The sequence below is a fragment of the Pinus tabuliformis genome, chromosome 7, assembly GCF_031772625.1.
Source record: "Pinus tabuliformis cultivar Carrire ecotype Pingquan chromosome 7, CPIR1, whole genome shotgun sequence".
Lineage (NCBI taxonomy): Eukaryota > Viridiplantae > Streptophyta > Pinopsida > Pinales > Pinaceae > Pinus > Pinus tabuliformis.
Genome location: NC_142293.1, coordinates 676,950,837 through 676,973,909, shown reverse-complemented (window position 1 = coordinate 676,973,909; position 23,073 = coordinate 676,950,837). Strand labels below are relative to the sequence as shown.

At 39.9% G+C, this 23,073-nt stretch overlaps 1 protein-coding gene across 3 annotated transcripts in view; it reads right to left on the bottom strand.

The window, feature by feature from the left end:
* Positions 1 to 23,073, bottom strand: part of LOC149249279 (Pseudouridine synthase family protein) — a 375,151-nt gene that overhangs the window by 307,724 nt on the left and 44,354 nt on the right. For all 3 annotated transcript variants that reach the window (XR_016266746.1, XM_089458665.1, XM_089458664.1), the window contains exon 2: positions 7,106 to 7,249. Coding sequence is in view for 2 of the 3 variants with exons in the window: in XM_089458665.1 (XP_089314791.1) it covers positions 7,106 to 7,249 (144 nt within the window). In the remaining variant the exon portion in view is untranslated. The remainder of the gene's footprint in view (positions 1 to 7,105; positions 7,250 to 23,073) is intronic.

Genomic DNA, 23,073 nt, shown 5'->3' with positions numbered 1-23,073 from the left:
ATGGAAGCAATATTCATCTCAACAACATCTTATTTGTTCCAGGTTTGCATAAGAACTTACTTTCCATTTCAAGTCTAGAAGATAAGGGTGATAGAGTGGCTTTCATTGATGGAAAAGTTGTAGTATGGAGTAAGAACTCAAACATAGAAAATGCTAGAGTAATTGGTATTCATGAAGGAAGAATTTACAGGTTGATATCTCCTCTTGCTAAAGCTTTGGTTCACATTGAAATCAACCCATGTGAACTCTGGCATAGAAGATTTGGTCATCTTCATTTCAAAATCCTTCCAACTCTAAGTTCTATAGTAGATGGAATCCTCGAATTGAAAGAAGATCACGAAGGAGTATGCAAAGGATGTGCATTGGGTAAGAACACCAAGACACCATTTGGAAGCAGTGCTTCACAGTCAAAAGAAATCTTGGATCTTATTCATTCCAATTTATGTGGTCCTGTGACTCCTAAATCACTTGGAGGTCATCTATATTATGTCACATTTATAGATGATCATTCAAGGAAAACTTGGGTTTACTTGATGAAATCCAAGGATGAAGTATTTACCAAATTTCAAGAATTCAAAGTTGAAGTAGAGAACCTTACAGAAAGAAGAATCAAGATATTAAGATCCGATAATGGAGGAGAATATACATCCAAGGAAATCATAGCTTTCTATAAGGAGTCTGGGATTAAGAGGGAGCTAATAGTCCCATATAATCCCGAACAAAATGGAGTTGCAGAATGAAAGAATCGATCCATTGAAGAAAGTGTAAAAGCAATGTTGCATGATCAAGATCTACCAAAATTTCTGTGGGGAGAAGCCACGAAGACAGTTGTATACATTCAAAATCGAAGTCCCCACAGGTCACTGGATAACAGAACTCCCGAAGAAGTATTCACTGGGAAGAAACCAATTGTAGATCATCTTTGAATCTTTGGTTGTCCTGTATATATTCATATACCGAAGGACAAAAGAAAGAAGTTGGATCCTTCAGGCATGAGAGGAACATTTGTTGGCTACAGCAACTCCTCTAAGGCCTATAGGATCTACATAAAGGAAGGACACCATATAGAAGTCAGTCGAGATGTTATATTTGACGAAAGTATTGCATTCAAGAAATCAAAGGAACTTCCCATGGACTCTGATGATGAAGAACTTCCAGTATTTGAAGAAGAAGTTACTAGGGAAGAAGAAGAATCTAATCATGAAGATGAAGGTCCCAATGAACCTATTCAACCTATGGTCATCCCCGAATCAAGAAAGAGACCTAACTGGTTGAAGTCTACACTACTTGATGCAGAGGGTTATGGAGCAAATCAATGCACATTCAGGGAAAGCAAGAAGCCCAAACGATATTTTGGGCACGCAGCCTACATGACAAAACTAATAGAAGTAGAGCCATCTGCTTTTGAAGAAGTTGTCAACCATCAAGAATGGAAGGATGCCATGAATGAGGAATATCAATCTATAATGAAGAATGGAGTTTGGGAGATCGTACCTAGGCTTGAAGACAAATATGTGGTAACTTCCAAATGGATCTATAAGATCAAACATGCAGCAAATGCAAGTATTGACAAGTATAAAGCAAGATCTGTGGCTAGGGATTTCTCTGAACTAGAAGGCATCGACTATGAAGAGACATTTACTCCGACAACAAGGTATACAACTATACGTTTGTTGATCTCTTTGGCACCATCTATGGGATGGAACATCCACCAAATGGATATCAAGAATGCATTTCTGAATGGCACAATTGACGAAGAAGTCCATATAGAACAACTCTTGGGATTTGAAGTTAAAGATAGAAAGGCATATGTTTGTAGATTGAAGAAGGCATTATATGGCCTCAAGCAAGCTCCAAGGGCATGGTATACTAGGATGGATGCATACCTACGAAGAATAGGCTTCACAAAGAGTTATGCTCATCCAGACCTTTATATTAAGGTTGTGAAGGGTGAACCAGTAATCATTCTTCTGTATGTGGATGATCTTCTCTTGACAAGTGTAGAAGGTCGAATTGAAGAATGTAAAAAGCAACTAGCAGCAGAATTTGACATGAAGGAACTAGGGCTAATGCATTACTATTTGACACTGGAAGTCTAGAAAGGACCTGATGAGATCTATCTAGGTCAAGAAAAGTATGTGATCAAAATGTTGAAAAGGTTTGACATGATGGATTGCAAACCAATGACAACCCCGATGATCACAAATTTGAAGAATATATTGCAGCCTGTGAAGTGAGTAGAGAAGTGGTTTGGCCAAGGAAGTTGTTATCCGACCTATTTGAAGGACCAATGGACCATACAGTGATACATTGTGATAACACCAGTTGTATACGATAGTTTGAAGACCTGGTGTTTCATGGAAAGAAAAAGCATATCAACAACAAGTATCACTACATTCGAAAGCTAGTACAAGATGGTGTATTGCAGCTACAATATGTCTCCACTGATGAACAAGTAGCTGACATATTGACAAAATCTCTTCCTAACAAGAAGCTTGTATATTTGACAGACAAACTTGGTTTGGTTAATGTATCCTCCCTAGTTGAGAGGGAGAGATAGGCACATCATTATTGTCTTCACTTAGGAAGATAGAATGGAAGATTAGGTAAGCATGATTAGGTAAGCATCTGGCATCCAATACTCTTTGAGGATGAGGTAGGACATCCAAGATAAGAGTAGTCGCGGACCGATATTCTTTGAGGACTAGTTATCCAAGATAAAAATAGTCCAAAGAAGGTCATACTCTGTGAACACCCGAGTGGAGTATGTACCTTGAGAGACAATGATGATGGTGTCTAAGATCATTGGTCTCTCCAGCATTGTGCTTTGATTTTGTGGAGAGATAGAGTTGTTAATCAAGGCCTTGCTATGTGACAATGTTGGTTGGTATGATGCTAAACAGATGGGTTACCAATCTGACTCTTCTTATGAGATCTCTTCAGATTGAGAATGTTCATGTACCATATATGAATACCTCTCTAGTTAAGAGCAGATTAGTAGATCAGCAGTCGTTGTGAGCAGATCTTCTCACTCCATAAGGGAGTGCAAATAGCAAAGCAGCCGCTGAGCAGAAGAAAAGAGGAGGTTTTCAACATTTTGTTGAGATGGCCACTACTGGGCTTCGTGATCAGGACAGGTTGGATGAAGCTTCTAACTACATCATCTAGAAGGCAAGGATGTCCTTCCTTCTAGATGAATTTGGCCTGAAAGCATATATTGATGCAGTGGTAGCAGTTCCCACAGATGCAAATCAGTTGAAGGAGTAGAAGAAGGAGATGGCATGGGCGAAGAGGTTGATCCTAGATGGAGTTCGGGATCATGTTGTTTCACATATAGTTGGCAAAGATACTGTCAAGCGGATGTGGGATGTACTTCCAAGCAGCGGAAGATGTACCTCAAGGAGAAGCTGAGGCTCATCCGGATGCAGAAGGGGGAAGGCATAGACCCCTTCCTCACTAGGATTCAGAAGGTCCAGGACCAATTGTCATTTGTTGGGGCAGTGCCTCAACCTAGAGGGCTTGTGAGATTGGCACTCAACAGTGTCTCAAGGTAATGGCAGGTCTTTGTCCAAAGCATATTGGGCAGAGACAAGATACCAGATTGGGACAGGATGTGGGCTGACTTGCAACAGGAGGAATTGACACAAGCTCTTCTAAAGAGCTCCATCAGTGGCAACAGCAACGGACAAAAGCAAGTGAAGGAGGAGGAGAATGTGGCACTCGCATCAAAGGGTCCCTATCAGGGACAAGGGGAGCAAAGGAAGAAAATAAAGGACCTGCTGAAGGTCAAGTGCTTAAGGTGTGGTGAACTCAGTCACTATAGTACCCAGTGTCCTCTCAGAAAGGACAAAGGGGAGAAGTGGGACTAGGTTGCAATGCATGCTGAGATCGATAGGCTATCCTCCAGGTTGGAGGAAGACTTCGCTATGATCATCGACATACCTCCAAGAGTGAGGTGGGGTGATTTGGAGTTGTAGCCCCAGAGCACTACAGATGGGCAGGATCCTTGAGGAGTCCACCTCATGGATCAATACCTTGCTACGGGGGCCCAAAGTGTTGAGTAGCAGGATGGATCAGTGACAGTTGATGCAGTCAGATGTCAAAGTGATAGTTGCAGAGACTAGTAGCAGTCAAATGTTGGAGAGCGTAGTGCAAAGTTGGCAGCAGTGCAATTCACACAATGTAGAGTAGCAGCAGCGTAGATTCTTCAATGACAGTGCAGATACTAGAGAACAGTTAGAGACTCGAGTGAAAGATGCATTATATTGATCACAGTTGATTCAGTATTTTGGATGCTTTTCAGTTGTAGATGTTGTAGTTGCAGCAGCAACATATGAGAGGGAGTTGCAGTGTTCGCAATAGTACAGCAGGGTCAGCAACAGCATATGAGAGGGTGTTGCAGTGTTGGCAGTAGTACAGCAGGGTCAGGAGCAACACAGATGCAACGTATATCAGAGTTGCGCAGTGGTTGGTGGGCAATATGGCCAGACATTAGCAGCGTGACAGGAGATGATGCAAAGACAGGGTGTGCAGTAGCACTAGAACACATTCCTTGCTAAGAGGGAGTGTTAGTTTTTGTAGCATCGGATGTGTTCTAGCCTTGAAATTTTGTGGAGAGGCTAGAATACATGAGATCTCCAAAACCCAGAAATTGTTTCTGGAAATTCCACCTAGAAATGACTTAATTAGATTATTAACCAGTTTTTAAATATTTCCTAAGTCTAAACTTAGGGAATATGGTTAATTAATCAGTATTAATTAAGTCAAGGCAAGAATCATCTAGAAACTCACATGGATCGATCCAAAGATGATCCTAGCCATTGATTAAGTTTTAATCTTGGTCGTTGGTGCTCCAACAAAGGATTATAAGAGGAGGTCGATGTGGTGATGGAAAAAACACTTAAGCAGTTCGATTTCCTTGGCAAATCGATTTCCTGAGTAGCAACAGTCAGTTGTCAGAGAGAGAGCCTAAGATCGAAGCAGTGAGAGAGGGGCAGAGACAGTGAAGCCGGAGGAAGGATTCCAGATCTGGTGAGTACATTTGCAGAGAAGCAGAAGAGCCACAAAGAGGCTGACGCTGGGGCAGCACAATAGCCTCTAGAGGCAGTTTCGATTCTGCTGGGGAAAGACGAGTTTTAGTGCCAGAAGCTGGATAGAGGTTCTAGAGGCCAGGAAAGACATTTTCCCAGGCAGCAGCAAACCAGACGACTTGAGGAGAGGTTGATTCGAACTGAGTGCAGAAGGGATTGCGCTAGGGTGACGCAGTAGTTGCGCAAAGCCAATTTGAACAGCTCACTTGGAGTTGAGGTCAGAGCCCGGATTTGCCTGTGGGGTGAGGGAATTTCCTCACTAGATTTTTGCCATTATTTTCTCTGCAAGATTGCTAGTATTCGGCATCCAGATTGTACTCAGATTATTTCGCTGTTGCTTAATAATAAAAACCTCAATTGTTGCACCAGTTTTCCCAAGTTGGGTCTTCCCGGGGACTTGTCCAAAAATAACTGTGTTATTTTATGTGTATGTTAGCATTTCTTCCAGCGTTTATTCTTCTGCAGCTTTATTTGTGTAGATTGCAGTGTGATTTATTCAGTATTTGTTGTAGCAAACAGTGAATAGATTGTTAAATTAAATTAACAATTAGGAGAATAATTTCCAATTGCTGCAATAGGATTCCAGTTTGGAATTTTCACATAAAGCATGCATGTTTAGCATGATTGAAATTCCCTGAAAGTATAAAGTTAAAGTGTAAGTGATTTTGGTGCAGTGTTACGCAGTGTTGCAGGAACCATCCCCCCCAAGGATCTGGAGGCAGAACCGCGTCTTGTACGAATCTGCCACCGATCCTTCGGCAGAATCGCGGATCCGAAACAGTTCCACCTTTTTTTGGCGATTCTTGGAAAATTGGATCCGTGGGGGCTCGATCTGAGGTCCCTGCTGCCCGATCCGCAGATTCAAAAAGGATCAGGTGTCATTCTATGGAGGTTCAGGCGTGTATCCACCGCGGACCGCGAGTGAATTCGAAGGAAGGTGGATGTTTCACACGGTTCCGCAGGGCTTTTTTGGTTTTTTTTTTGGAAATTCCGGACTGTTATGTGAGGAACTACACTTTCCAAATGATCCCAAGGTGCCCCTTGATACTCCCTAATGGTAATGTTAAATTCTTAAAGTAAAAGTGACATTCTCCTTTATCTTTCATTTCCATCCTTTTACTTAAATTTTTAACATTACCATGAAATGACTCGGGATGTTTGAGAGTGGCCCCAACCTCATCAGAGTTCATATGGAGAAAATAGATTTCATATCCCATTCAAAAACCCCCAGACTTAACAGTTTTTAGGATCAATGGGATTGTGGCGTTTCATTGGACTATATCATGTATGAAGGCATGTTATTGGCATTTGATCAAGAGCACCAAACCCTATATGTACGCTAGTGTTGGTGTTGTTGATTGTTGAACTCCTTTGTCATGGCCAGAGCAATTATGTACCCTTAACTCAAGTCAAGATCATTGATCAGGCATGTTAAGCTTTCTTTACCATATTATAAGGCTTGGATTAAGTTGTTTGATCAAAATTAGGCAATGTTGACTAATATTCCTATAGAATTGAAGTAGAGGCAAAGGTTAAACAAGAGAAGAGGAATCCAAATTCTAGATGGTTGATGCTGGAATAATCAATCATTGATGTACAATGGATGCCATATCTATCTTGATTTATGTAAAAATATGCATGCTTTCATGTCTTCTACAACTAATTTGGTATTTTGGATATTTTTTAAATATAAATGCAAAAAAATATAAATATATATATATATATATATATATATATTAGACGCTTCCCTTCCTAGATTATTGGGAAATGACACTTCCGCGTCCCCGCTTCCAAAAAACACCCCCGCTTCATGCAACGTTGTTCTTATGGTCTGAGTCTAAGAAAGCTAGATCAAAAATTGACTTCACATCCCCTAGAAAGGCCCTCATGTAAATGTGGACATATTAGAGAGTAAATGTCTTTACTTCTCATATAAAATATAATTTATAAGAAATTTACTTTTTACAAGTGTTCTTAAAGATTTTAAAACTGGATCATGCAGAAGAGCAACTTACCATATGGGCTGGTTTATTTACGACGAGAACATTATTGTCTTCATAGACAATATCCAGTGGAATATCTTCTGGGTCAGCCCTTAATGGAGATAACGTTGAAACAGTGCAGCTAACAATATCCCCTCCACGGACAACATGAGAAGCCTGATACATGAAAAAATAGTTTTCAGGCCAAACATGACAAGTACATATGTTTTAAGGTCCTTCAAAAAGCCTATAGCCATTTCAGATTTCATGACAGTTGGTATGTAATGGCATGCATAAATCATACTGGCAGTTTGGTTAGAGACATAGAAGCTTCTGTCTTTGAGAATAAGCAATTGATTGTGAGGGTTTTGATAACTACAAATAAATTTATCCAGAGGCCATCAAGCAGCACAAAAATGCATAGTCAAATATGTGAAAACAATTTTGCAGATCCTCGTCATAAATTTAAAATGTTTTATAAAAAAGCAAGAGGAATTTGTTTCAAGGACCACATTTTTAAAATGTAGAAAGACAAGTAGAATTACTATGGAAACTAAATTTGGACCATGACAGTTGAAATTCAAAATAACCACTGATCCATTTTAACATAGATTGACAAGCAAGCTTCATAAAAGCCTACATAATCGAAGGGATAATTGAACTACAGAGAGCATTTAATGATTTAATAAGCATGACCTATGTATTAACGCAATGCATTAGATAGAAGCACTTTAAAAGAATCCTTGGTTCAGTTGTTGACCAATACCATATCAACAATTACTTTCATCATTGGATATACCCAGAAGACAGAAAAAGGGACTTAGAGTCATTTACAAGTAACTAATTTGGGATGTTTCAGCTTAAACTAGAAAATAAGGTTCTAATAAGGTTGGTTACCACCATCCAAAAGGAAGACATGGCATTTCTGAAGCCTGGCCAACTAAAAGAAGTAAATAATTAATCGGTTTCACCAGATAATAATATGGGCAACTAGTTTCCACCAAGTAGTTTTTTCTACTGGCAGAACCATCAAACACCTGTCATTACCTCCATTCCAACTCTCTAGTATTCTTTTTCTTTCTTTTATTTTTCTCTTTTTTTGTAATTCTGCATATATTAATTCAAAGTTAAAAGATGAAATCAGTACATCACAGAACAGAAAATTTAAATCACACGAACAATAGGGGTCCTTGGAAATGCTCACCCTAAAAACACCAAAAAAAAGCATATGAGCCTGCATACCAAGAAAAGAGAGACACGGCATCAAAACGACAAACACTGAGTTTTGACTCTCACAAGCAGAGCCAACTATTTATAGCTTCTCAAATCCCCTAGGCTAAAAAAAGAGAGGTCCTCCTGAAAAGTAACTGTACAACAATTCTTCTGCAGAATGCCAAAGGGATTTACAGCTATCTCAAACCATCCAGAGATCATCCAGAAGGGGGCCTTTCCATGAAAGTGGAGCAGTGAAGAAGTGAAATTCACCCTGAAAACATGTTCAAAATACTTTCTCAGGCTGACACCTCTAAACAACATGCAGAATTATTTCATCCTTCCTACATGAAGCACAAGCAACATCAGTCACACCTATTTTATGAAGCCTACTCTTGACAGCCAACCCTTGTTGAAGCAGAAGCCACTTCCAAACTTTGTACTTAAACTAAGAATGTGATGATTTCCAAATGAACTAACACTGCCTCAACCAGCAACCACAGGATCCTTCATCCCCATCGTTTGTTCAATCGAGGGGCAATGTTAGTGACGTGTCTAATCATATGATAAAGATCCTTAGTTATGTAGATATAGAAGGGATACCATTGCTTCATCTTCAATCCCTCCTAAATGCACCTGATCCATGTAACTGCATTCTAAAATGATACTCTGCAGAAATCACACAGTGGACACCCTCTAACACAAATGTATCTGAACCAGTAAGCTTTTGGTCCCGATTAAGACACACAAGGAGTGCCATTGTTGTTCCTCATGATTCTACAAAAGGAGACCTTCATTGGTCAATCTTTTACCAACAACAATGTTAACAGAACCGGACCGAACCAGTCTGAACCGAGCAGTCTGACCAGTTGGAGGGCAAAACTGGTTCAGAAAAGCCTCCTGAACCAGTTTTGGCCAATTCTGTAAGAGAACCGGCCGGTTTAGTAAAGCCACATACAATGCAGCGCGTGAAGCCTGTTTTGTCTTTTTTCATTATTTCTTTTTATTTTTGTCTTAGCTGCTAAGTTGCACGAAACGGGGAAACGGGTACGAGTTTTCGAAACGGGAAGCGATACGAAACGCGACCTCCCCAAATTTTGGAAACGGGGAAACGCGAATATATATATATATATATATATATATATATATATATATATATTGAAAATATTTAAATATATATATGTGCAATCATAAAGCATAAATGATACATTATAATATATTACACTTAAACATTAAGATTTAATTTATATCACATTTACTCATGAATGATCACATAATGGAAATAAAAATATCGGAATATCCAAAAGCAACGTTTATTATATATCCAAATCTCAAAATCAGCCTTTATTTATATTAATATATGAGGCTGCAAGTACAATAAAGACTATAAGGCTGCAAGAGAGAGATCCAAATCAAGATTTTCTGCATCCACATCCCATTCTTTAGAAGGACCACTGATGTATTGGGAGTTTCCTCCTACATAGTTGAACGACCTTAGTGCTCTTGATTAAATACACGTTTCATACCCTAGTACCCTACATGATCTTGATTATTGGGAGTTTCCCCTGCATAGAGGGCTTGATTCTCTTGATTAAATACATGTTCCATACCTTAGTACATGATAAAATCCAATGGAAACATTGCAATCCCCCCAATCCTGAAATCCTGAAAAACAAATAAGTCCGCTGGATTTTGAGTGAGATCTAAAATTCTACTTTCTCCATATGAAATCCAATGAGGGCGAAACCACTCTCAAACATCCTGAGTCATTTCATGGTAATGTTAAAAATTTAAGTAAAAGGATGAAAATGAAAAATAAAGGAGAATATCATTACCATGAACTGCATATGCCTTAAACTTCCTGATGAACTGCATATCAACACTAGGGCAAAAATTCACTTTTATAACTTTAGACACACATCTAGAAGTCACTAACATACCCTAAAAGTAAATTAAAAAACAAATTAAAAAATAAAAAATAAAAAAACACAAGTTAATGAGGAAACGTGGGTCGTACGGCCCTGAAACGCGTTTCCGGCCGTACTGGCCACGTTTCCGTTTCGGGAAACGTGGCAGTACGGACGGAAACGTGTTTCACGGCCGTACCAAACGCGTTTCCACGTTTCGTACCCGTTTCCGTACGGAAACGGACCTCTATGCCACGTTTCCTGCAACATAGCTTAGCTGGGTACTGGCCCACGATAGGTGCATAATATTCAAATCTATGACCCTACCATTGCTATGCAATTCATGGTAATGTTAAATATTTAAAGTAAAAGGATGAAAATGAAAAAGTGACATTCTCCTCTATCTTTCATTTTCATCCTTTTACTTGAATTTTTAACATTAACATGAATTGACTAGTGATGTTTGAGAGTGGTTCCGAACTCATTGGATTTCATATGAAGAAAGTAGAATTTTAGATCCCACTCAAATTCCAGCAGACTTAACAGTGTTTTACGATTTCAAGATTGGGGGGATCACAATGTTTCCATTGGATTTTTTCATGTATGAAGGTATCAAACTAACATTTAATCAAGAGCACCAATCCCTCTATGTAGGTTGATGTTAGTGGCATTAATTGTTAAACTCCTCTATCATGATCCTACTAAAAATCTACCCATCGCTCAAACAAAATCTTGAATTGACATGCTAAGCATTTTTTAGCTTATTTTAATGCTTAGAGGGTGATATTCATGACAAAGATCCCAATATAGGCAAAGATTTTCATGATATGTAGGTATTTGTTGTAGCAAGATTTTCTTTTGGATGCTAGAGGGCATCTAGGGCCTGTTTTTTATGTTTTCTCGGTTCGAAACATGGATTGCACTCGGTGTTATTTCGGTTATGTGCACCCTTGCATGCTCTATAAATGAGAACTTTTGCATATTTGTGTAAAAATGGTTTCAATTCATATGGATGCACATGAACATGTGTTTTTCTTTAAATGTGAATATTTTATGTGTTTTTGGTTGACCGTTTTTTGCTCCAGTTTTCTTACCAGTTCATTCACTGGTTCTGGGTCTGGGGAGTCTACCAGTTCGATGACCAGTTTGGTTCTGCTAACATTGACCAACAAACCTAGCCAACAGACCAACCTAACCACAATATTAAAAATATATATATATATATATCCAAATCAGTCATGACACAAAATCACAAACCTATCAAGATCCCTTGAACTTCCTATTACTAATTCGAATTCAGCTGCCAAAGAGAATTACTTCCACAGAGAATTCAGCTGCCAAAGAGAGACATAAACCACAAATTCCAAACGAAAACACTTTTCCAAATTCATTGTCCTTATTTATTTGTTTTCATACTTTTGTTCTGCCTCATATCTTCTTGAGAAAGTCGAATGCACAAGTGTGTCTTTGGAGGACAAATTCCTCTCCAATATATAGTCATTTGAGTGGGTCCTTAAGCCTCTTCTAGGCCAACCCTTAGGGCTAGCCGACCTGATCTCTTGGACAGTCTCTAGACATTTTCATGACATGAAATATTTTTCTTTACATTGATACAAGAGCCCTTCTAGGGGTTTCACATTATGACTTTGACTTTGACTCTCTAGAGCACTCAATGGGTGCACAACCTAGGACCAAAACCATGGGCAAGAAACCCATGTATAAATAATTTTTCTTTTACAAAAATAAATATTTTTCTTTTCTTTCTTTTGACAATTACAATGATTACATCAAGTCATGACATCATAATTATGAAGACCAACACTAGTTACATTTCAACACTCCCTCTTAACTAGGGAGGTATTCATAATTGACAATAGGTACAAGGATAGTACTTCCATTGAAAAGTTCTCATAAGAAGAGTCGGATTGGTAAGCCATCTCATAAGCTATTATCTTAGCTTATGCCAGAGCATCTCATCATACCAACCAGCCTTGTCACATAGCAAGGCCTTAACTAACAACTCTATCTCTCCACAAGATCAGAGCATAATATGTTGGCGAGACCAATGACTTATAGACACCATCATCATTGTCTCTCAAGGCACATACAACACCCGATGTTCATAGGGTATGTCCTTTTAGGACAATTCCTATCATGGAATGACACATCCTCAAGGAATTTCCTCTTTGACTACTCTTATCTTGGATGCCCTACCTCATCCTCAAAGAGTATTCGAATCAGTCTCAGATGCTTACCCAATCCTCCATTCCTTCTTCACGATATGAAGACAAGAATGATATGTCTATCTCTCCCTCTCAACTAGGGAAGATATACTCATTCCTATAAAAGGAATTTACCCAAGCTCCCAGTTATCCAGGGACTTTTCCAAGCTCCCTCTTAACTAGAGACTTGCTATCAACAGCATCCATATGCTCTTTGGTGGAGATCATGGTACTATTAGCTGCTAGTAGAGCTCCTTTTTTATGTCATGAAGTTCATCTTCTTCATTACGGAGCCTTCATCTTCTAGATTTTTCTTCATAGGGCATTGGCCATCCATCACTTTCCTTCAATGAACCAATAGTCATGCCATCCTTCTTTTCATCGAAAAGTGATCTTTTAGTCCACATCTGGCTTTCCTTCATACAGCGACCTCTTCTAGATCATGTTTCTTTTAGGATCTTCCATCCAATCACACGAGTGTTAGTTGTAGGATGACATCTATAACTCTCTTTCGGTAGCCCTGTTTCAACCCAAACCAGATGTTGTTCAAAAATCAGAAATGAACATCAAATCAAAGTTACCTTTTACAATGGCCTTTCATCCTGACATTTGCTTCTTGCAACATCAACATCCTGCACATTTGCAAACATGTCTCCAAGACTTTTAATGTCAAGGGTCTCCTTCCTTCACAGACTTTATCAAGGTCTTCATACCTTCCCCGTGGAGATGCCATACTAGATCCTTCTAATCATCAGATGTTGATTCCTTGTCTTATCGTAGTTGCAGCTTTTCCATGAAACCTTCTTCCTTTCCTCACATATTGTACCCTAGAAACTTTTATACATAGTTACTTCATCTTGTCAACCACCTCATATTGATATGAGGACATATTATGTTGATTTCATCTTATCAATATGTGAACTAGTTCAAGGTGTATACCTTCATGCATCAAGAAGAGATTCTTCTTTTTCCATCATGCTCATAAGATAGAGCATTCAACCATGCTTTCTGCAACTATATGATGACATGACTTAATCTATCAAAAGCATACATACCTCTTTTCTTCTTTTGGTCATCTAGACTTCCTTCGGTAGCTTCCTTTCTTTGCCTGAAAGTACTTCAATCATGCTGCACTCCTATGTCATCATACCATCATCCTTTTAAACAAAGGATCCCACACAAGGGTGGAAGGTAAACCATCAATGAGACACTTGCTTTTCCAAATATGATGAACCTTCTTATTAAGATTCTAGTAGAGGATCTCGATGATCCTCATCCTCATCATACCATCATCCTTTTAAACAAAGGATCTCACACAAGGGTGGAAGGTAAACCATCAATGAGACACTTGCTTTTCCAAATATGATGAACCTTCTTATTAAGATTCTAGTAGAGGATCTCGATGATCCTCATCCTGCAAATGCTCCTTTATAATGACGATGATATATGATGATTTATACCTTTATCATGCTAGATGACATTCTTCCAACCATATATGCCATTTCTTTGGTTGCTTTATCATGCTTTTAATGAGGATATCATGAGCTACTTTCTTTCTATCATAATGCCTGCAACAACAATGTAGAATTTTACTTCAGCTATCTTTCAAGCTTCTATAATGATGTCATGAGCTCTTTTCTTCTTCAATCGTATACTTCTCATATGATGCCATCTTCTCAATATGATGCATCCTGTCATAATTACAATGCTTGACTGCAATCTTTAACCATAATAGAGGTCTTTTCACCTTCTACTTCTCCTTGCTATGTACCAGGCATCCACAGTTCCATAGTTATATCATGAATCTATCATAGTACCTGAGGATGCAAGGGTTCATGCAGTTCCCTCCTTCCATCATGCTTCTCAAAACGGAGGATCAACCCATCCACTTTCATTTACTTCTTGTACCTGCAACATTCATTGACTGTATCCCCGAGCAAAGTATATAATAACAAAAGCATGATATCTATCTTGAAAATCTATGTTACCATGAGACTTAAAGGTTGTACTTGTAGGGTTTTAGGTGCCAACCCTAGACAAGGGGTTCCAACCTTATCTATGCTCATGAGCCCTAGATTGCCTATAAACCCTAAAAGCCTAGGGTTCAGGTTACTATGAGGGAACAAGATTAGGGTTTTTATATGACTAGGGTTGTACTAATTTCAACAAACCCTATCCAATCAATCAACCCTACTATATTGCATGTTGGACCTTATGGTTACATACCTGCAATTTCAAATGTCATGGTATCTTCACAAAAGTATTGCAATCTATATTGATCTTCTACCTTCTTCAAGACTTCCTACCAATGAGACTTCAAAAAGGGATATCATTGTTCTTCCGATAGGACCTTCTTCTCTTCAGTGTTCCTTTTAAAATATCTAGAACAAGATTGTTGCTCTTTTTGCTTCATAATTTTAGGATAGGACTTCTTTGCTATAGGACTTTACAATAGATCTTCAGACAAAGATTTATCCTTGTTGAATTCATTTATTGTCTGTAGCTCCTAGGTCCCACCGCTTTCCATAATGTATAAAGTAGAGATGATTATTTGTTTTGAGTACAAGGAATGATCCTCTAGTTAGGGCTTCCAGAATCACATGCATAGTTTGACAAATGGATTTGTCCTTCACATGAATACCCTTGACAACCACAAATATGGCTCCAAAGGTTGTCTTATTACTTCACTGTCCAAGTCAGCTTCTCAAGTGACTATGTAGACTATTTCAGTGTACCCAAAATTGCTTTCTCGACTTCGTTTCCTTTGCAAGATGAATGGCAATGCTATCTAGACTTCGAATGCTCAGAACAGGTGTCACAAGGTCGGCTTTCCTTGTGATTGATCAAATTTCAAATTGAGCATATATGTTATAGGGTATTTGATTCTTTATCACAAATATAGATTTCATCTTTTGTGATTATGACTGAGGCCTTTCACACTTGATCAGATGCTCAGAATTTAATTCTTCCTATAGATCTTTCAAGCACTTGGATTATCAATGTATAAAACAAGATGAAAAATCATATTTTTATGCTTGTGAAGGAGGCTCAGTTTTTAATTGGTTCATATTTACACCATCGAAAATGTTTGATCACATCAGGAGTCTCAGCTCCTCTTCTTGTACATAACCTCAATGTAGGAGACTCAACTCCTTTTAAATCTTATGCTCATAACTTAAGGTGGATCGGCTCCCTTTTCAATTAAGTATTTAAGTGCAGAATTCTTCAAAAGGAATCTTCGTTCCTTCTTGGAGGTTACAATAGTTCCAGTAAGAAATTGATGCTCAGAAATTTGCATCTTTGTGGTGGCAGAGAGATTTCAGACTTCTTTAAATGGAGATTATAGAGCCTAGAGGTTCAATCTTTATGTCAATGGACTCGACTTCTAATGGGTTGTTAAACTAACTTATTGGTGCTTCAAAACAAAGATTATAAGTCCTTCGCTCTTTCCTTCTCTTGACCTGTAGCCATTACACAAACACAAGGGCTTTTATATGTGCCCAGAATTTGATTTACTGCCTTCTAGGAGCTCAGTCCTAAAGATCAGAATTCTCTTTGACGATTTGAAGCCCTTTATGATCTTCTTCTTGCCCTTAAACAAACGAACCAAGCTCTGATACCATGTTGAGAAATCTAGGGCATCCATTAGGGTTAGATTATTACATGATTTCTCTTTAACATTGACATTTACTTGAGATATATTATCACTTCATCATCATCATTATTATTTCTTTTCATCATCAAAATAAATGCCAACAAGAAGATCACAATGCAAACAAAGAGAGACACAGGAAATAGGCTCCAAGCCAAGGCAAAACCCCTCCAAAGGGGAAAACCCAGAGAACTCCTTATAGAATTTTCAATGAAGACTTCCAAGACCAAGACATTAGACCATTCACCAAGAGACCAAGTTGGCTACCCAAACAAGATCTATTCCTTACTTCTCAAATTCGGATCTGAAGCAATTTGTCCTTCCACAGAGAATTCGGTTGCCAAAGAGAGAGATAAACCACAAATTCAAGACCAAAACACTTTTCCAGATTCATTGTCCTTCTTCATTCTTTTTTGTACTTCTGTTTTGCCTCAAATCTTCTTGAGAAAGTCGAATGCACAAGTGTGTCTTTAGAGGATGAATTCCTCTCCAATATATAGTCATTTGAGTGGGTCCTTAAGCCTCTTCTAGGCCGACCCTTAGGGCTAGCCGACCTGATCTCTTGGACAGTCTCTAGACATTTTCATGACATGAAATGTTTTTCTTTACATTTATACAAGAGTAGTTCTAGGGGTTTCACATTATGACTTTGACTTTGACTCTCTAGAGCACTCAATGGGTGCACAACCTAGGACCAAAACCATGGGCAAGAAACCTATGTATAAATTATTTTTCTTTTACAAAAATAAATATTTTTCTTTTCTTTCTTTTGACAATTACAATGATTACATCAAGTCATGACATCATAATTATGAAGACCGACACTAGTTACATTTCAACACTTTTTGCATGACATAGACAAGAAACAATGACCTGAAATGTCCTTCTCACCATGTTGGCCACGGTCACAAAATCTGCTTCTCCAATCAAAGCCAGTGTGTTATTAAACCATTGTTGAAGTTGAACCATATTTGTCTCTATTAAGTGCATCTCTAATTTGCTTATGCCCAGAAAGATGTTGGACTCCTTGACTTTCCATACTTACGCATGGTCGAAAATCTTCACTACACTCTCCAACATTTGAACCAATTATGCATAAACAAATCCATGATCCAACCCTCTACAGTTGTTTGGGCACCAAACTAGCGAACACCCAATACCACATCCCCACTAACTCTAGGAAAAACTTGTTGCTATTGGACCTATGTCGTCATTGATTTTACTTCTTGGAATGGTCCCCTGTGTGCTTCTTTAGAAGGTCGATCCCCACATGCTCATATATAATCCAACATGAACGCGAATCAAAGGCCAACTGGAGATAGTGTTGGATTGTCTCCCATAGGCGGGTATCGTTTCTCACTATGGATTCGATCTTTGTCGCCCTCTTCGTTGTGAGAAAACAAAATTATCCCTTGACCGAGACCCAAAGCTTTTTTAACATCAAAAAATACAACCCTATCGCGTGCTACCACAAGTTCAGAAGTGCATCTGAATATCGAACTCAGTGCTTTCTTCCACACTTCAGATTGGCTATGTTGCAATCAAATTTCTCCATTTACTAGGCCAATTAAACTCTTGGCAATTGAAGTGAGCCTTTGAAGCCAACATCTAGCTCTGATACCAAATGTAGAAAACTTAACTAGAGAGACATAAAAAATTATTGAGAGGAAAAAACTAAATTAATTAGCAACAAAATCCAAACATGTAAACATAAACACAAAACGCAGTATTTACGCTAGAAAACCCCAAGTCCAAGGAAGAACCCAACCTAATGGAATGCCATTAGATCGCTTGGCCAAAACCTTGGCTAAGCCCAGCCCAGTGAGCCTTCACCACTCACCTTCCTTAGACTGTATTACAATGAAGTCTTCTTGGCCTTTTAAAGGCTCCATCACATGAATTCCACAGGCAAATTACCATGGGCCCAAAACCCCCACTAATGAGTCGGTCAACTCTGACACTTTCCCTGAGTCAAGTTTACCTAACAGTTGGGAAACCTTTTCTTGGCCTCTTGATTCTACGCTAATCCATTTGGCTTGCTATCTATCAAGCCCTAGATCAATTATGCCCTAAATAGGACTTAGTAGAGGATGTGAGTTGTCTTTCTTAGCTTGTTGAGCCCTGTCCTTAAGAAGAGTTGTCCTCTATAAGCCTCTCTTATCACCTTGATCCTTGTATTTGATATATCTTTAGGTGACCTATCAAAGGGAAGCCTCCTAGCGATGAAAGTCCACAAAGAGCAAGAGGTAGTGGTTGTGTTGACAATGAGCCTGTTAAAATTGGCAACTAGGGCCAACCTCCATATGGGTCATCTTATTGATGGCAGTTGATATTTTTCTTGGATCCCTCTCATCGAGAGGTGTAGGATTCGTCAAGGTCGGCCAGCAACCAAATAAACCCACATGTGCTCAACGTTTTAGTATAAATAGAGGTGCCTTGAAGTCATTTGCACACACTCACTTGGGATCTCTTCCTCTCTACTTGTCTTTGGGTTTTAGGAGGAGAGATTCTAAGGGATAACACTACCCTAATGGAGCAAGGCTCTACGCTGCCCTAATGAAGAAGCCCTAATGCAATTAATCAAAGAAGGCCCTACGCAGTCCTAGGAGAAGACACCTCTACGCAGTCAAGAAGGGTTCTACGTTGTCTTAATGGAGATGAGTTGCCCTAGCCACAGCCAAATCTAGGAGCTCAAGTCAGCTGTCAGGGAAGGGCTAATGCTGCCCTATACACAATCCTAAAAGGAGGTAGATCTTGCCTTATCTTAGCCACAGGTAAGGGAGAGTCTTAGCCGCAGGCAAGGGAGAGATTTGGCCGCAGTCAAAGGAGAGCTCTAACAGCGTTAAGGAGGAGATAATCCGCAGTCCAATAAAGGTGCCCTAGCCACAACGTTTGAAGTGCGATTTGATGCGGATACTCTATGGAAGAAGGCTGCAGCTCTAAGCAGCTAGGAAGGTGCTCAAGGGCAGATTTATGGGCAGCGTAGGTATGTCTTCTTAGTCAGTTCAGGCCACAACAAATCAGAGATAAGTTGAAGTATTTATGTGTGGGTCATCTCTGTCACGGGACCACTGAATAGGGTTGTTGCTACAGCTGCGTGGGAGGACCTTTTTATGAGGGCCAAAAGGCTAGTTGAGGCCCTCTCTCTAGGCCGCATATGCCCAGGACAAAGCGTAGTAGGACAGAGGTTCTTCCTTGTTGTTTGGGGTTGCTTTATGATACAAGTTGGTTGTAGGATACGTGGAGGAGGAGCCTCATACTCTACAGCAGATTTGGATGACTATCATTGGACATCAAATCCTTAATGTAGCAGATCCAAGATCTGTAGGGTGCCTTAGGTGATTGGGACAGCTAGTACATGGCAGCAACGTACAGCATGTTTGATTGGGACAACTAGTACATGGTGCAGCAATGGGACAGCAATGAAACTTGGTGAAGCATGGACAGCAGCAGCGTGGTAAAGCATGGACAATTGCAAGCATGGTGATGCATGGAGCAACAATGAAGCTTGATGGAGCAAGTAAATGAGACAGCAGTACAGCATGATGCAACACATGGACAGCAGTACATGAAACAATAGGTGGGACAACTAGTACATGGTGCAGCAAAGTGCAGTATGGTACATGGGACAGCAATGGCAGCATAAGGTGCAACATGATGATGTGTACAGCATGGTCATGAGGTCTAACAATGTGGTGATGGGTGCAGCATGGTGCAGCACGGTGAGGTGCAGCATGATGACGAGATGCAGCACAATGAAAGGTGAAGGAGTCACCTTGGACAATCAGTTGAAGCAGCATGTCTTCAACTGATCTCATGTAGAGATGATCTATTCTCTCTCTCTCTATTGAACTATTGAAGAACATATAAGAAGAATTGATCAAGGGTTTCCCCACATTGGGGTTTGTCCCTGGCTAGTGCCACATCTTGTGTCCTCTTGTCTTGGCTTGTCTTCTGTGATTTATGTTTATGTTCTATCTACAGTTTACTTTAATGCTTATGTGATTGCTAATGTGGAAAAAATATTGAGCTAATTGTGAAAATTAAAATAAATTGCTCTAAGCATAGAACATACCTAAACTTAACATGGTATCGGAGCTGAGGTGAAGACAATGCCCAAGCAAGAGTGAAAGAGCAGTCACCGAAGACAGTTGGGAAAGGACAAAAGGATCAATGGATTCCTCATCCCTCTTCAAATTCACCAAGGGTGAAGTCGAAGCAGAGAATATTATCAGAATGGTGCAGCGGAAGTTTCCAATGGCCTACCTAAAGATCACTTCAATGGGAAGTCTGGATCTAAGGGTGGAAGGAAAGGCAGATGCCATTATGCGAAGGAGTGTCTAAATGGCAGGGACACATCTCTTGATAAAGATAACAATCATTCTAGGGACACCTTCAATGATCGGAGGAATGACAGGGAATGCACGAACCCCAGGTATGAAGAATCAAATGTTGTTTCTGATAAGATAAAGAAGCATTATCTTATACTGGCCCTCTCCTTCAGACTCTTTGGGAATCTGGCTTATTGATTGTAGTGCTTCAAGGCACTTCATCGAAGAGAAGGGTGCTCTCTCTAATTTGGTAGAGATGGAAATAATCGTGGGATTATACTTGGAGTCGATGCCACCTATCCCGGAAAGGGTGTAGGGAATGTTACCCCTCAATTGAATGAGGGTAACTCGATTCATTTACAGAATCTCTTTTATATACCTAATCACAAGAAGAACCCGGTGTCCATTTCGGCAATGAAAGTCAAAAGTTTCAGGGTGGCATTCATTAATGGAAAGGTAGGTGTTTGAAAATAGAATTTTCAAAGATACTTTTTCTCATGGGTTCAAGGTTGGCAATTTGTATCAAGTTGCAAGATGGTCCATTGGGGATCATGTCAATTGACATATCTCATCTATAACACCGAAGGTCTACTTATGGGGCCCTACCCGATGTGAGTCAGATGATGATAGGGATGCTTGAATTCAAGAAGAGCATGAAGACACATGTCTGAGATGTACCGAATGAAAATCTTACAAAGGGACCATTCCCCTTATGTAGTAGGTCCACAGGTTTGGAACAACCCGAGGGGTCTGAGATTCATGATCAAGAATCTCATGTATGCAGGTAGAAGAACGCCCTCTATGGCTTGAAGCAAAACACCCCAAGCATAGTATGAGAGGATTAATAGTTGTCTAACGAAGCTGAGATTCACTAAGAATGAAGCCGATCCAAACCATTGTTTGAAGGTTGTGGATGATAGACCTCTCATACCGGCACCTTCTGAGAACGACCTATTTCTGACAGATGCAGACCCTCTCACTTGCAGAAGTAAGAGGGAGTTGGATTCCGAAAATGGAATGATAAACTGCAAGCCCGTGACTACCTAGAGGATCTTAACTTTCAGAAGTTATATGGTGGTGATGCTGGACCAGATTTGGGAAATGCCTCTGAGTTTCATAAACTCATTCGCGTTGATGTTCTTGGTGAACTTCCGTCTGAACATATGATTTGCAATTAGTATGATGAGCTCATACATGGTTGAGCCTCACTGGATTGGTGCCAAGAATTTTCTGAGATATCTTTGGGGCACAATCTCTCATGAATTGAGATACACTGTCGGAAATGTGAAGCTGCATGATTATTTGAATGCTGACTAGGCAGGCAGTGTGGAGGATCGCAAGAGCACTTCTGAGTGTTAGTTCTCTTTGGATTCTGCTTCGATATCATGGATAAGAATGAAGCAGAAGTCAATTGCTATAAGCACCACCGAGACCGAATATATATCTACGAGTATGATCTCGTATGAAGTTGCCTGGTTGTGGAAGCACTTCAGTGAGCTATTTGTACACATGATGGATACCATCATGATCCTTTGTGACAACCAGGGGGGATTCGATTGTTGAGGAATCCCGTATTCGATGATTGCTCCAGCAGATAGACATCAGATACTACCTTATCTGGGATATGGTACGTCGATGAGTGAGGAGGCTCCATCACATTGAGACTGATGTACAGGTTACAGACATTTTGTCAAAGCCCTGGGGAAAGGTCAAATCTGTGACTTTCCTGCACGACTTGGAGTCGTTGAGAGACCTTCTTATAAGGGTCCTGCATGTTGCATGCATTGAGCTCTGGGAGCTCTGGAGGGCTTGGGGTACTTACTAGAGCAACACACGACCATAGGGCGACTCACCCTCCCCTAATGGTGCATTGTGTACAGGGTGAATGGCTCAACCTTCCCCTATGATACCCCGAGGCGACTTAGGGACAAGATGATTAGTTCTCCTATCGAGGCATCCTACCCATGCAGTCTAGGACTCATGGGAAGTACCTCTCATCTGATCAATGAGCAGGGAAATGGGGTTGGAACCATAGTAGTATTATCGATGGACGCATCGTTGTATCTACTATACTCCCTATGCTAGGATGACCTCCATTGATCTGGGATCAGTATGAGTGATTTGAGACACTCTCTTGTGATATTGATCTGGGATCAATAAAACTGACTTCGGGTCAATAAGAGTGATCTGACACACTCTCTTCATATGGAACTGACTTCGGGTCAGTGGAGAATGGTACGAGACATTCTTGATCAATTCTTCTTCTTCATGGTTCAGAAGTGCAAGGCACTATGCAAGGCACTGATGGCAGAGATAGTACAGTCAGACATATGGATCGGCGAATGGAGTTCTCCCTAGTTGAGAGGGAGTGTTAAAATTGGCAACTAGGGCCAAAATCCATGTGGGTCATCTTATTAATGGCAGCTAATATTTTTCTTGGATCCCTCTCATCGAGAGGTGTAGGATTGATCTAAAGATCATCCAATTCCGATAAGTATTCATGGAGATATGAATTTATTTGTGTTATGGGACAATTCGTCAAGGTCGGCCAGCAACCAAATAAGCCCCACATGTGCTCAACGTTTTAGTATAAATAGAGGTGCCTTGAAAGTCATTTGCACACACTCACTTGGGATCTCTTCCTCTCTACTTGTCTTTGGGTTTTAGTAGGAGAGAT